The 10,985-nt window shown below is 52.3% G+C and overlaps 1 protein-coding gene across 1 annotated transcript; it reads left to right on the top strand.

Annotated features, from left to right (window-relative positions):
- The first annotated feature begins 284 nt into the window (after positions 1-284).
- On the top strand, positions 285-10,540 carry SLC33A1 (solute carrier family 33 member 1). The gene is made up of 6 exons (XM_041405977.1): positions 285-1,033; positions 5,132-5,322; positions 5,935-6,119; positions 6,533-6,650; positions 7,360-7,575; positions 9,210-10,540. Exons 1-6 carry the CDS (start codon positions 316-318, stop codon positions 9,375-9,377), a joined length of 1,596 nt encoding a protein of 531 aa, XP_041261911.1. The 5' UTR covers positions 285-315; the 3' UTR covers positions 9,378-10,540.
- The last annotated feature ends 445 nt before the right edge of the window (positions 10,541-10,985 follow it).

Below are 10,985 nucleotides of genomic sequence, written 5' to 3'. Positions count from 1 at the left end.
AGAGCCTGGCAGAGCAGAGCTCTGACCCTCCCTGAACCCAGGGACAGCCAGGGCTGAGGGCCCCTCTCGAGGCTGAATAGCCCCAGCTCCCTCAGCCTTTCCCGGGCACGGAGACGCCCCGTGATCCCGACCCCAACGCCGGTTCCCGGTTCCGGTCCCGCTGCCCCTGCCCCGTCAATCAGGGTCAGCGGGGCGGTGCTGTGCATGACGTCACTCACAGTGCACCAATGAGGGGCGGCCACGCCTGGCCCGCGCGGGGCGGGGCGGTTCCCTCAGCGCGGCGGCGCCGGGGCCGCTGCCGGGCCGCTGCCGGACATGGCGCCCGCCATCGCCGCCGAGGAGGGCGGCCGGCAGCGCCGCGCCGCCACCCGCCAGCACAGCCTGGACCTGACGGGCGACCCGCCCCACGACGGGCTGCCCGGGGACACCGAGGCGCTGCTGCCGGCGCCGGCGCGGGGGTACCGCGCGGAGCTGGGCAGCATCCTGCTGCTGCTGGTGCTGTACGTGCTGCAGGGCATCCCGCTGGGGCTGGCGGGCAGCGTGCCGCTCATCCTGCAGAGCAAGAACGCCAGCTACACCGACCAGGCCTTCTTCAGCTTCGTGTTCTGGCCCTTCAGCCTGAAGCTGCTGTGGGCGCCCTTGGTGGACGCCGTGTACCTGCGGGGCTTCGGGCGCCGCAAGTCGTGGCTGGTGCCCACGCAGTACGTGCTGGGGCTCTTCATGATCTACATGTCCACGCAGGTGGACGCGCTGCTGGGCGACGGCCGCGGCCGCGGCCCCGACGTGGCGGCCCTGACCGTCACCTTCTTCCTCTTCGAGTTCCTGGCGGCCACGCAGGACATCGCGGTGGACGGCTGGGCGCTCACCATGCTGTCCCGGGAGAACGTGGGCTACGCCTCCACCTGCAACTCGGTGGGGCAGACGGCCGGCTACTTCCTGGGGAACGTGCTCTTCCTGGCCCTGGAGTCCGCCTCCTTCTGCAACAAGTACCTGCGCTTCGAGCCGCAGCCGCGGGGCATCGTCACCCTCTCAGGTACGGGTGTGCCGGCACGGAGCCGTGCGCTGCTTTGGAAGGGGCTAAAGAGATTCCCTGCCACGGAGGGACACCTCCCACTGCCCCCTGTGCTGCCAGCCCCAGTGTCCGGCCCGGCCTTGGGCACTGCCAGGGATCCAGGGGCAGCCACAGCTGCTCCGGGCACCCTGTGCCACGGCCTGCCCTCACAGGGAAGGGTTTTTTCCTGATAATAATGGTTGTATCTTCCTCAGGATGCTTCTTCCCTGTGCCTGGACCCCTCTGTGGTTTGATGCTGGGAACCAAACAGGTTTGGTTTGTCCCTTGCCCCGTGGGAAAGCACAGCCACTGCTACATGCACTGGACTTCAGACTTTTCTGGGCTAAAGCGTGTGGAAAACCTGCCTCGTCATTGTCTTGACTGACCTAAGCACTTTGGAAGAACTCTTTTTTTTCCTTCCTAGTTTAATGGGCGTGGAGTAGATTACTCTTTAAAAAAAGCAAGGCAAAGTCTCCATGTGGGAAGAAGAAAGAGGGAAACCAAAAAAAAAAGTTTCTTCAGATATATTTTTCACAGAACAGAGGTGAAAGTGTTCAGGGCTGAGCATGTAGCCAGTTTCTCAAGGAAGGCCTTATTTCAGTAAATTAAGGGGGATTTGCTTCTTCTCTTTAGCAATTAAATGGAGTGTGGTAATCCAAGCATAACTGGCCATCAGAGGAGGGATGTTTCTGTCTGATGGGGTTTGGGATTTTTCTCAGAAGTGCTCTGTGTGGTGGTTGATGTTAGGGGTATTACCCTGGAGATGCTTCATGTGCAGCTGGTTTGGTTGCAAGGGTGAGGGAGGACAGGAATCTGGCAGCCTCAGGGTGACCCTGGCAGGGATCTCCATGGTCTCAATCTCTGCTCCCCCTAACACTGTTGCCTTGCCTGTGCCATCTCAAAGCTCAGGTGTGCCAGAACAGGCTGGAATTGTCGTGTGAAGGGCAGCTTTGCTTTCTGCCCTGCCCGTTCCTCAGGGATGAATCAGGACAGCAGTGTCCGCAGCTGCTGTGCTTGCCTGGTCTCTGCAGCTCTCAGCACTGCTCACCAGTCCTCCTCTGTGCTCCCTGCTGCCAGCCTCGTGCCTGGCCTGTGTCAGGGAGCACAGAGTGGCCCTCCAAGTGTCCCAGCAGGTTCCTGGCTTTCCCTGGAGCTGTGCAGCTCTGGGCTGGCGTGTCCATCCTCTCATTGCAGTGCACACTGACGTCTTTGCTGCTGATGCAACTTGCAGCCACTGCTGTTCAGACAGCTTGGCTTGGCTGTACTTCCCTTACTGCCCAGGGTTTTGGTTGTTTAAAGGTTTTTTCTCTCAGGGCTCTTTTTATAAATGTGTTTGTTACTACTACAAAAGGGCTGTTTTTAAAAGATGTTATCCCCAAACCCAAACAGCAGCAATGCCACCTCTTTAACCTGCCCTGGAGTAATGATGTGGGTGGAGTAAGAACAGCAAATAACTGACACTGTAGTTGCAGGATATGGTTTTTCAGGTAGTAAAACTGTAAGAGATTTCTGTTTCTCACTCGTGTGAGTGGCACAGTTTGGTGTTTCCCTGGAGCAGCCGAGAGCAGCAGGAATAACCAGCTCACCAAGGAGCACAGGGGCTCACTGGTCCTTGCCCTGGCTGTAATGAGCAGGTTTGGGCAGGTAAAGCAGCAGAAAACTTCACTGCTGGAAAAGGTGAATGTTCTCTGACAGCTCAGATCTCTGAGTGCTTTTCTTGTAGGCTGAGCCCAGTGCCAGGGAAAGAACAAAGTCAACACTCCATGATCCAGAGGGGCAGCACCCAGAGGGAACAGCTGGAGCTGGTCAGGGGATGTTTAGTTTGGATATCAGGGAAAGCTTCTTCCCCAGAGGCTGCTGGCACTGCCCAGGCTCCCCAGGGAATGGGCACAGCCCCGAGGCTGCCAGAGCTCCAGGAGCCTTTGGACAGCACTGCCAGGGTTGTGTTGTGCCAGGCCAGGAGCTGGGATGAGCTGTGGGTCTGTCCCAACTCAAGATACTCTGTGATCCTAAGTCAGCTTTGAGTTGCTGAGAAGCAGCAGCAGCATTCATTGTTCTCATTAACTTCAGGAAATAATGTGGACAAATGTAAACCCATCATCAAATTCACCAAAGCAAAGGCTGTGTTGGGCTGTGCCAGGCTGAAATGCCAGAGGAGGAAACAGGAAAAGCCCTTCTGTGGGCTGATTGTCCTGGCACACCCAGGGGTTTATTTAGCACTTGCTGTTCAGGTGAGTTATCTTTTTTTAAAGCAGGGGAAGCTCCCTGGCTGGGTTTGTGATTCCTGCCTGGTTTGCCCGTTCCAGGGAAAGGGAAGGACAGGGAAAGAAAGAGTGAACACAGGACAAAGGTGCCCCTTAAAGGCCACCCCCACATACCTGTGCCAGGGACTGTGGAGCACCCCTCCTCCTGGGAGGGGATCCTGGGTACCTGTACCACCTGGGTACCTTCTTCATGGCTGTTTTCCAGCCTGATCCATCCCTGATCTAGTTTAAAAACTTGTTTTGCCCCATCTCAGTGGTTTATTTTGTTAGTAGCAGTGTAGCTGCAGAAACAAAATAGGGATGGGGGAAGCAGCAGTGGTGGGACCAGAAAGTTTGTCCTTGAAATCCCTTATGCAAACTCTGATTTCAAAGTTCTCTTGCTCGTAGCCTGTTAGTGAGGTTCCTTGCATTTGAAAGGAAATGTGCCTTATTTTTATGTAAACTGCCTCAGCCTCAAAAACCCTTTTTTGTCGTAACTACTATATATATATATATATGTATGTGGTGGTTTTTTTTCTTTTTTTCTTGCTTTGCTTTGTTGCTGATGCAGCCCCTGCAGTGCTGTGCTGCAGCTGACAGGGCTGCCCTGATCAGGAGCACTCATGTGATGATGCTCAGAGCTATTTCTATCCCCATCCTTGCACTGTGTGTCTCTCACTGCAGTGATAATGCTCAGGGTTATTATTAGAGAACTGCTCCTCTACATCCTTTGTAGCCAGCAGCTGTGGTTGGTGAGACTCTCAGAAAATGCATCTTTCCTTGAGAATGTCTCTTCAGGGCACCTTATTTTTTTAAGAGAGAGCAATCTGATGCTTGTGAGGTCACGTTTATTTTAGGAAGGGGAGAAGTAGCAGAAATGGCATGAAAAGCGTTTTTTCTGTAACCCCGGGGATGGTGGGACACACCTGGAGCAGCCCGTGCATTTCTTCCACGCTTCCCTGCTGTGCACGAGGAGCAGGCGATGATTGCCCGGAGCTTTGTCTCTGCCCTTCCTTTCCCCAGCCCCAGCTGCTCCTGCCGGGTCTCCCGGAGCTGCTGGAGCTGCTCCTGCCCAGGAGGGCTAAAGGCTTCTCCTGTCCTACCCCCTGCCATGGCTGAGCTCTTTCCTGCCTCTGTCGTAGAGGCAGAGGAGAGGATGATCTTGAACTGGCCGTTCCCTAAATCAGCAAGTACTCTCTGGTGGTTTTTTACTGCCCCACATCCACGGTTTAGCAGATACTGATCTGCCTAAACGGAGCACTGGAATGCTGCCAAGGATCCACGTCAGCCAGACACATCTGAGGGCTCCTTACAACTCTGTAAAAGCTTTCCTCAGGCCATCTTCAGCCTCCTAAACCCCTGTTTCCTGCAGGTGGGAGATGGATATTCGATAGGGATGTAGAGCTGAGGCACAGAGTGGTTCCCTGACTGCAGGGTAAGGGAGGAGCTGGCAAGGAGTTCTGCCTCTGGAGGTTCTTCCCTGTTTTCTAACTATTAATGTGGTTTTCCTCCTTTATCAGCCTGTAGTGGCTGTGTGTGTAATCCTTCAACACGTTCATTTTTGCTTCTGTTCCTCCTCCAACACGCTCACTGTGGTAATAAGCCCCCAAACAGCAGGGAGGTGACCTGGTTTGCTGCTGCTCCTCTGCCCCAGCTCCAGCAAACACCTCCTTTCAGAGGAGGGCAGAGCTGTGGCACTCACTGTATGTAGACCTGTGCTTGTGGTTTGCTTTTGCTGCTTGTTTTTATTCCACTTTGATTGTTAGGTTTGTGTTCTACAACTGTCAATCGTGGCTGCTACAAAGAAAATTTTATTTTGTTTTATTTTCCCCTCCAGATTTCCTGTTTTTCTGGGGAGCTGTCTTCTTGATTACCACTACATTAGTTGCCTTTTTGAAAAAGGAAAACCAGGAGCTAATACCAGCAAAGGAAGAAACAAAAGGCATCACTGACACATACAGGCTGCTATTCTCAATAATCAAGATGCCAGCAGTTCTTACTTTCTGTCTCTTGATCCTCACTTCAAAAGTACGTAAATACCTTTAAGAATTGTTCAATGCTGGCATCAGGCTCTAGAAGGCTGCTGAATGTAACTTAGTTTTGCTGTTGGCTGCCACAAGAGTTGTGAATTTTCACATGAAATTCAAGCAGAATGGGTAATCTCCTTGTGCTGAGCAGGGCCGTGCAGCAGAAAAGCTTTGTGAGAGCTTTTGTGTTTGACACAAACCTTGAAGAGAAGTTTGGTGGCAATGTAGTGTTAAAGTAAAGTACATTTTTAAACAGGCTGTGTAGCCTGCAGTTAAAAGGACAGAAAATGTTTGTTTTTAGCCCAGAATCCCCAGCTCTGTCCAAGCTGTTTCCGTGGCTCCTAGCTGGACACTGAGGATGCCAGCAGCAGGGAAGGCACAGGAATGAATGGCAGTGCTACTTAATGTTCCTGGAATAGTTTTGGCTGGTGACAGTAAGAGTGTGCAAGTGCAGAACATGTAGAACTTACTTGGAAATCACATCAGGGCAGAAGTGACTTCAGTGACAGCGTGTTCTGTATGCCATTTCTCAATTTACGTGATAGGGAGTAAATTGCATTTCTAGCCAAACTCCCTGTTCTCCTTGGCTTATTTTGTCTCCCTGACATTGCAGGTTGGGTTTTCAGCAGCAGATGCTGTAACAGGACTCAAACTGGTGGAGGAGGGAGTCCCCAAAGAGCACCTGGCTCTGCTGGCAGTTCCAATGGTTCCTTTGCAGATCATCTTGCCTCTGGTTATCAGCAAATACACAGCGGGCCCCCAGCCCCTGAACACCTTCTACAAAGCAATGCCTTACAGGTAAAGCCTCATGTTAGTGGAACACAGTAATATGTGTGCTCAGTTTGTGTGTTCAGATCACCTGTAGGGTTTTGTGTGTAACTCTCTGACTTCCAGGTCCAAAGAAGTGTGTCAGGATTGTCACAGTGAGTTGAACTGTCTGGTTCATGCAGTGTCACTGTGTGGAAGCAGAGCATGAGGTGTTTGGGATGTGCATGTACAGCAGCATTAGAGCAGTGCTCTCCTGCTCCTAACTAACAATGGCACTGCTTGTCAAATATTTGATATCTAATTCTGAGGTAAAAATAGGTGTAACTATTTGGATCTAAACTACTGTAATGCACTCTCTGTGGTTGGTCAGTGGTCGCTTTGTGTTGAGGAAACACATGGGAAGAATTACTTGAAATAACAAATCGTTTTTCTCATCCCTCCAGGTTGCTGCTTGGCCTGGAATTCGCTTTCCTGGTGTGGTGGGCTCCTAAAGTAAAGCATGAAGGAGGATTTCCTGTCTACTACTACGCTGTGGTGGTGCTGAGTTATGCTCTACACCAGGTAACACTCCCGGTGTGGGGAGGGGAAATGCTGTTCCCTGTCTTGTCCTGGGTCACACTGGAATCCCCCAAGCCTGACCTGTGCTGTGTGGCAGAACTGACTTCTAATACTCTTGCTGCTGTTACTCCTCCCTATTCCATGTGCTCCATTGGACATAATCTGTGAGCTACTTAGAGTTCTCCATGTCTGGGGTGGTTCCCCAGATTGCTTTTTCCCCAGACCCAGAAGCTCAAAAGCACAGAGGAGCTGGAGAAACCCCAGAACTGTGCCTGAGCTTGGTAGGCATGCTGATGAGTATACTGGTTGTGCAAATAAATAAAGTTATGTGATGCTGGGCCTAGGAAAAAAACTCAGTTGTTGGAGGAACATCATAATGGATCTGATCCAAAGACTTGGGAAACAAGCACCTGATACACGGTGATCAGAACTGGAATGCAGGGCCTTGAGAGGTGATTTTTAAATGCAGAGGGTTGTGTTTTAGCTGGCTGATTGTATTTCAGTTTGACAGCCCAAGTCATGCCAGTGCATGTGAGGCTGGGTCTGTTGCAGCATGACTTGAGCCGAGCAGCAAGGCCACTGCCCGAGTTAGCGCAGAAAGGGACAGGCTGCAGGAGGAGCTGCTGCTGGCATCATTTCCCAGTCAGTGCTGCTGAGCTCAGGGGGTGTCTCAGCAGGGTTTCAGTTGTCTCTGGCCTGTGTGTGTCCCCAGATCACCCTGTACAGCATGTACGTGGCCATCATGGCCTTCAACGCCAAGGTCAGCGACCCGCTCATCGGGGGCACCTACATGACCCTGCTCAACACCGTCTCCAACCTGGGGGGCAACTGGCCCTCCACGGTGGCCCTGTGGCTGGTGGACCCCCTGACAGTGAAGGAGTGTGCCGGGGCCCAGGGCCACACCTGTGCCACTGCAGCGGCCACAGAGGTGAGTCTGGGGGCTGGGGGGTCTCTGCTCAGTGTCCCAGTTAAATGGCTTCCTTTGGAAACCTTCACAATGGATGGCTTGTGCTCACAAATGCCCACTGATGGTGCTCATTTTCCTGTCTGATAAAATCCAGTCTGTTAGCAGCTGTGCACTCTGAATAAGTACCCATTACCCAGGGTTTGCAGCTGCAGAGTAGGGAGCTTTTTCTTCCCGTGCTGAGCTGGAGTAGAAGCTCCAGACTGGTGTCACATTCTGTGCAGCGTGAGGAACCTGTAGGTGTGGCTTGGAGTTGTGCAGTCAGGGGCTCTGTCCTTGGCAGCCTCTCTGTCTCCCAGGGCCCTCCATTTCTGTGGTAGGTTTTTCTTCTTCCTGTCTCCCTGGAGGCTTCTTATCTGCCTGCCTTGATACCTTCTCCAAGATGCTGCTCTGCTCTCTGATTTTGGTGTCCACTTTCCCCGTGAAATCAAGTGGGACTGGCTGCCTGCCCAGTTCTGGGAGCCCTGTGGAAGAGAACAAAGAACTTGCTGTACACAGATCAAACAACAGGACACAAAACTGCTGGGAAAGCAACATTTCAAATTCACCTCCTCACAGCAAATGAGACATTTGACGTGGCTGAAGAGTGGAAATGTTTGGGGGTTGTTTTTTTGGTTTTTTTTTCTGTGCCCATGACTGAGATTTGTTTCACTCCTGAATGCCAGGATGCTCTAGGACGTGGAGGTTCTCTAAATGATCAAAGTGTTCTGGAGTCCAGCATGACTTGTCTGAACTGGAGTTGCAGTTTTTGTTGGTGCAAGGGGAAACTGCTTCTGCAGCAGATGCTTTCCCAGCCTCTTGCTCATTAACCTGTCACTAATTAGGTTCCTTGTGTCTCAGCTTCTACTCAGGTTGAGTCCTTCCTCCTTCACCTTACTCCTCTGATCTTTTCTCACATCCTCCTGGTTGGTGACTTTCCACCACCACCCCCTTCTTATTCCTAATCTGATTTTGACATGTCTCAGAATAATGAAAATGCTGGCAGAGCCTCAGCTCAAGAGAGTTGATTAATCCTGGGATTAGAGCAGCGTTGAAAGCCAAACAATAGCAGAAACAATCCTGGGCTGTACAATCACCCTGTGAACGCTGGGTGTTTGTCTTCCAGTTCAAAACCATCCTGGGCGTGTTTGTCCTACGTACGGAATCATGGAATGGTTTGGATTGGAAGGACCTGAAAGCCAGCCCTGCCATGGGCAGGGACACCTTCCACTATCCCAGGTTGCTCCCAGCCCTGTCCAGCCTGGCTTTAGACACTTCCAGGTCTGGGGAGTCCACAGCATGGATGGCTAGGGAAAAAAATCACCTTTTTCTGTGAGGTTGGGAGCAGTGGTTGCACCTGCGGGCCAGCATTGACAGCGGGGCTGTGTCTGTTTGCTGGAGTTTGCCCTTTGGGCTGATGTGCTCCATTTCCCACCTGTCTAGAGCAGGTTTGGTGCTTTGTTACTTTTCCTGCTGCTGATAAGCTCAAAAGCCTCTGTGACCAACTGCATAGGAAACAACAAAGAGTAAACAGCTCCATTTAGTCCTGAGCAGAGCAGGGAGAGCCTGCAGCTCTGGAGAGCTGTGTGCTCAGTGCATTGCCCTGTGCTCTGTTTCAGCTGTGCACAGCAGCTGGGGGCTCCTGTGTGACCACCCTGGACGGCTACTACGTGGAGTCCGTCGTCTGCGTCATCCTGGGCTTCGCCTGGTGGTTCTTCCTTGGACCAAAATTCAAAAAGCTGCAGGACGAAGGCCAGTCCTCGTGGAAGTGCAAGAGGAGCAACTGATGCACTTAGGTGTTGGATGGACCAGCAAGGTGGTTTTAGTTTTATTACAAAGACATAGCCCATAATCAGCACCCCGGAACGTCGGTGTTCCTGTGCCGCGCCAGGGAGATCTGCGTGGCCGAGGCAGGGCGGTGTGCGGCACCGCTGCCCTCCCCACGGCACGGGCAGTTCAGAAAGGAATGGCTAAAGCAGCACCTCCGTGCCCCATGCTTACCCCTGCCTCCAGAGCTGCTGATTCCATAGGGGCACCTCTGGGAAAGCTCCTCGTGCCGTGGCTGTAGAGGCAGCAGCATTGCCAGCTGAGTGCCAGCTTTTATTTTCACACAGAAGTGATCTGACAGGGCAGCTGAGCCGGGGAAGGATGCCCGAGGCATTGTGACATGGAGGTTAAGCATGGTGCTGTGGAATTCCTTGTGGGAAGATCAGTGTGAGATGTCTGTGGGCTTTGCTTCTTCTCGCTTTCTGAACTGTAACAACGCCTCGAAGGATGAAATGTTCCGGAGATTCTTTTAAATGTATTTTCTGGCTTTTATAAGCTTTAAAGATTTCTAAGAAACTATTTTTATAAGCAAATTACATTTGTTTAATTTATTTCCGCTGTTTCAAGGCAGTTTGATTTACGTTCAAGGTACTTTCTTGATGGCAAAATGCTGTAAGGTAGGACTGGAATCACGCACAATCCTCTGAGCCTTGAGTCCTGCAGCTGGAGCTGGAGGTGCTTCCCAAGGGAGGGCACGTGGGCCTTTGGAAGGGGTGAGTTGAGAGGGGGAAAACCAATCCATTGGTTATCCAAACTGTCTTAGTAAAATTTGAATATTCATTCTCAAAAGCAGTGGGAGCACTGAGACTCCCCCCAGGCGGGGGTGAGAAGAGTGAGCTGGTGATGACAAAGTTGCCAAATTCCCAGGGAGCTGGTGCAGGACTCACCCTCACACCAATCCAACGGGTGCAGTCCTGGGCAGAGCTGCTGCAGAATTCACTGCTGGTGCCACGTGGTGGAAACATTCCCGCTGGATTTCTCCTGCTGAGCTCCCTCCTGAGTGCCTTAGGGACCCACAGGTGCTGGAGAGGCACTCGGACCCCGCTGGGTGTGTGTGGAACGTTGGTTTCAAAAAGGAAAACTATTAAACATCCCTTGCAGAGGTGCAAGAGGTTCCCTGCCATGTTTCTTGTCAGTATTTGAAGGACTGGGCTGGGAGGGGGTTTGGGATATTCTGCAGCTGTGTGTTTTGGGGAAAAGTGACCCAATACCACCTCGGGAGTGCTGGGGAGGCGGGTGGGTGTACCAAGGGTCTCCTTGGCATCAGGGGTAAGGAGGGGACTGGAAGAGGACACTGTGACCTCGTGCTTCTCTGGACACTGCCTCCTGTCCTCTGTCCCTCCCTCGAGGGACACACCTGACAGTTTGCTTCAAGCACAGCAAAACCACTCCTGCTGAGTGAAATCACATGGGTTTTACTGCCCAAGCTCAGTGTCTTCTGATTTCCCCTCTGCATAAGTCAACAAAAAACATATCAGATTTATGGCTGCTCCTTTCAGTCCCTGTCCCACCAGCTCCACTGCATTAACTCTGTGAGGCACTTCAGTTCTGTATCCCTCTGGAACCGT

This window comes from Onychostruthus taczanowskii, unplaced genomic scaffold, assembly GCF_017590055.1.
Source record: "Onychostruthus taczanowskii isolate IOZ18803 unplaced genomic scaffold, ASM1759005v1 scaffold24, whole genome shotgun sequence".
In the NCBI taxonomy this organism is placed as follows: Eukaryota; Metazoa; Chordata; class Aves; order Passeriformes; family Passeridae; genus Onychostruthus; species Onychostruthus taczanowskii.
The sequence above is the reverse complement of the archived record's forward strand: the minus strand, read 5'-3'. Positions and strand labels throughout refer to the sequence as shown.

Bases quoted from the DNA above. Each gene is read 5' to 3' on its own strand.
- SLC33A1 (XM_041405977.1), top strand. From the start codon at position 316: ATGGCGCCCGCCATCGCCGCCGAGGAGGGCGGCCGGCAGCGCCGCGCC. The intron at 5,323-5,934 runs GTACGTAAATAC...CTGACATTGCAG, and splicing joins TCTTGATCCTCACTTCAAAA to GTTGGGTTTTCAGCAGCAGA. The intron at 6,651-7,359 runs GTAACACTCCCG...GTGTGTCCCCAG, and splicing joins TGAGTTATGCTCTACACCAG to ATCACCCTGTACAGCATGTA.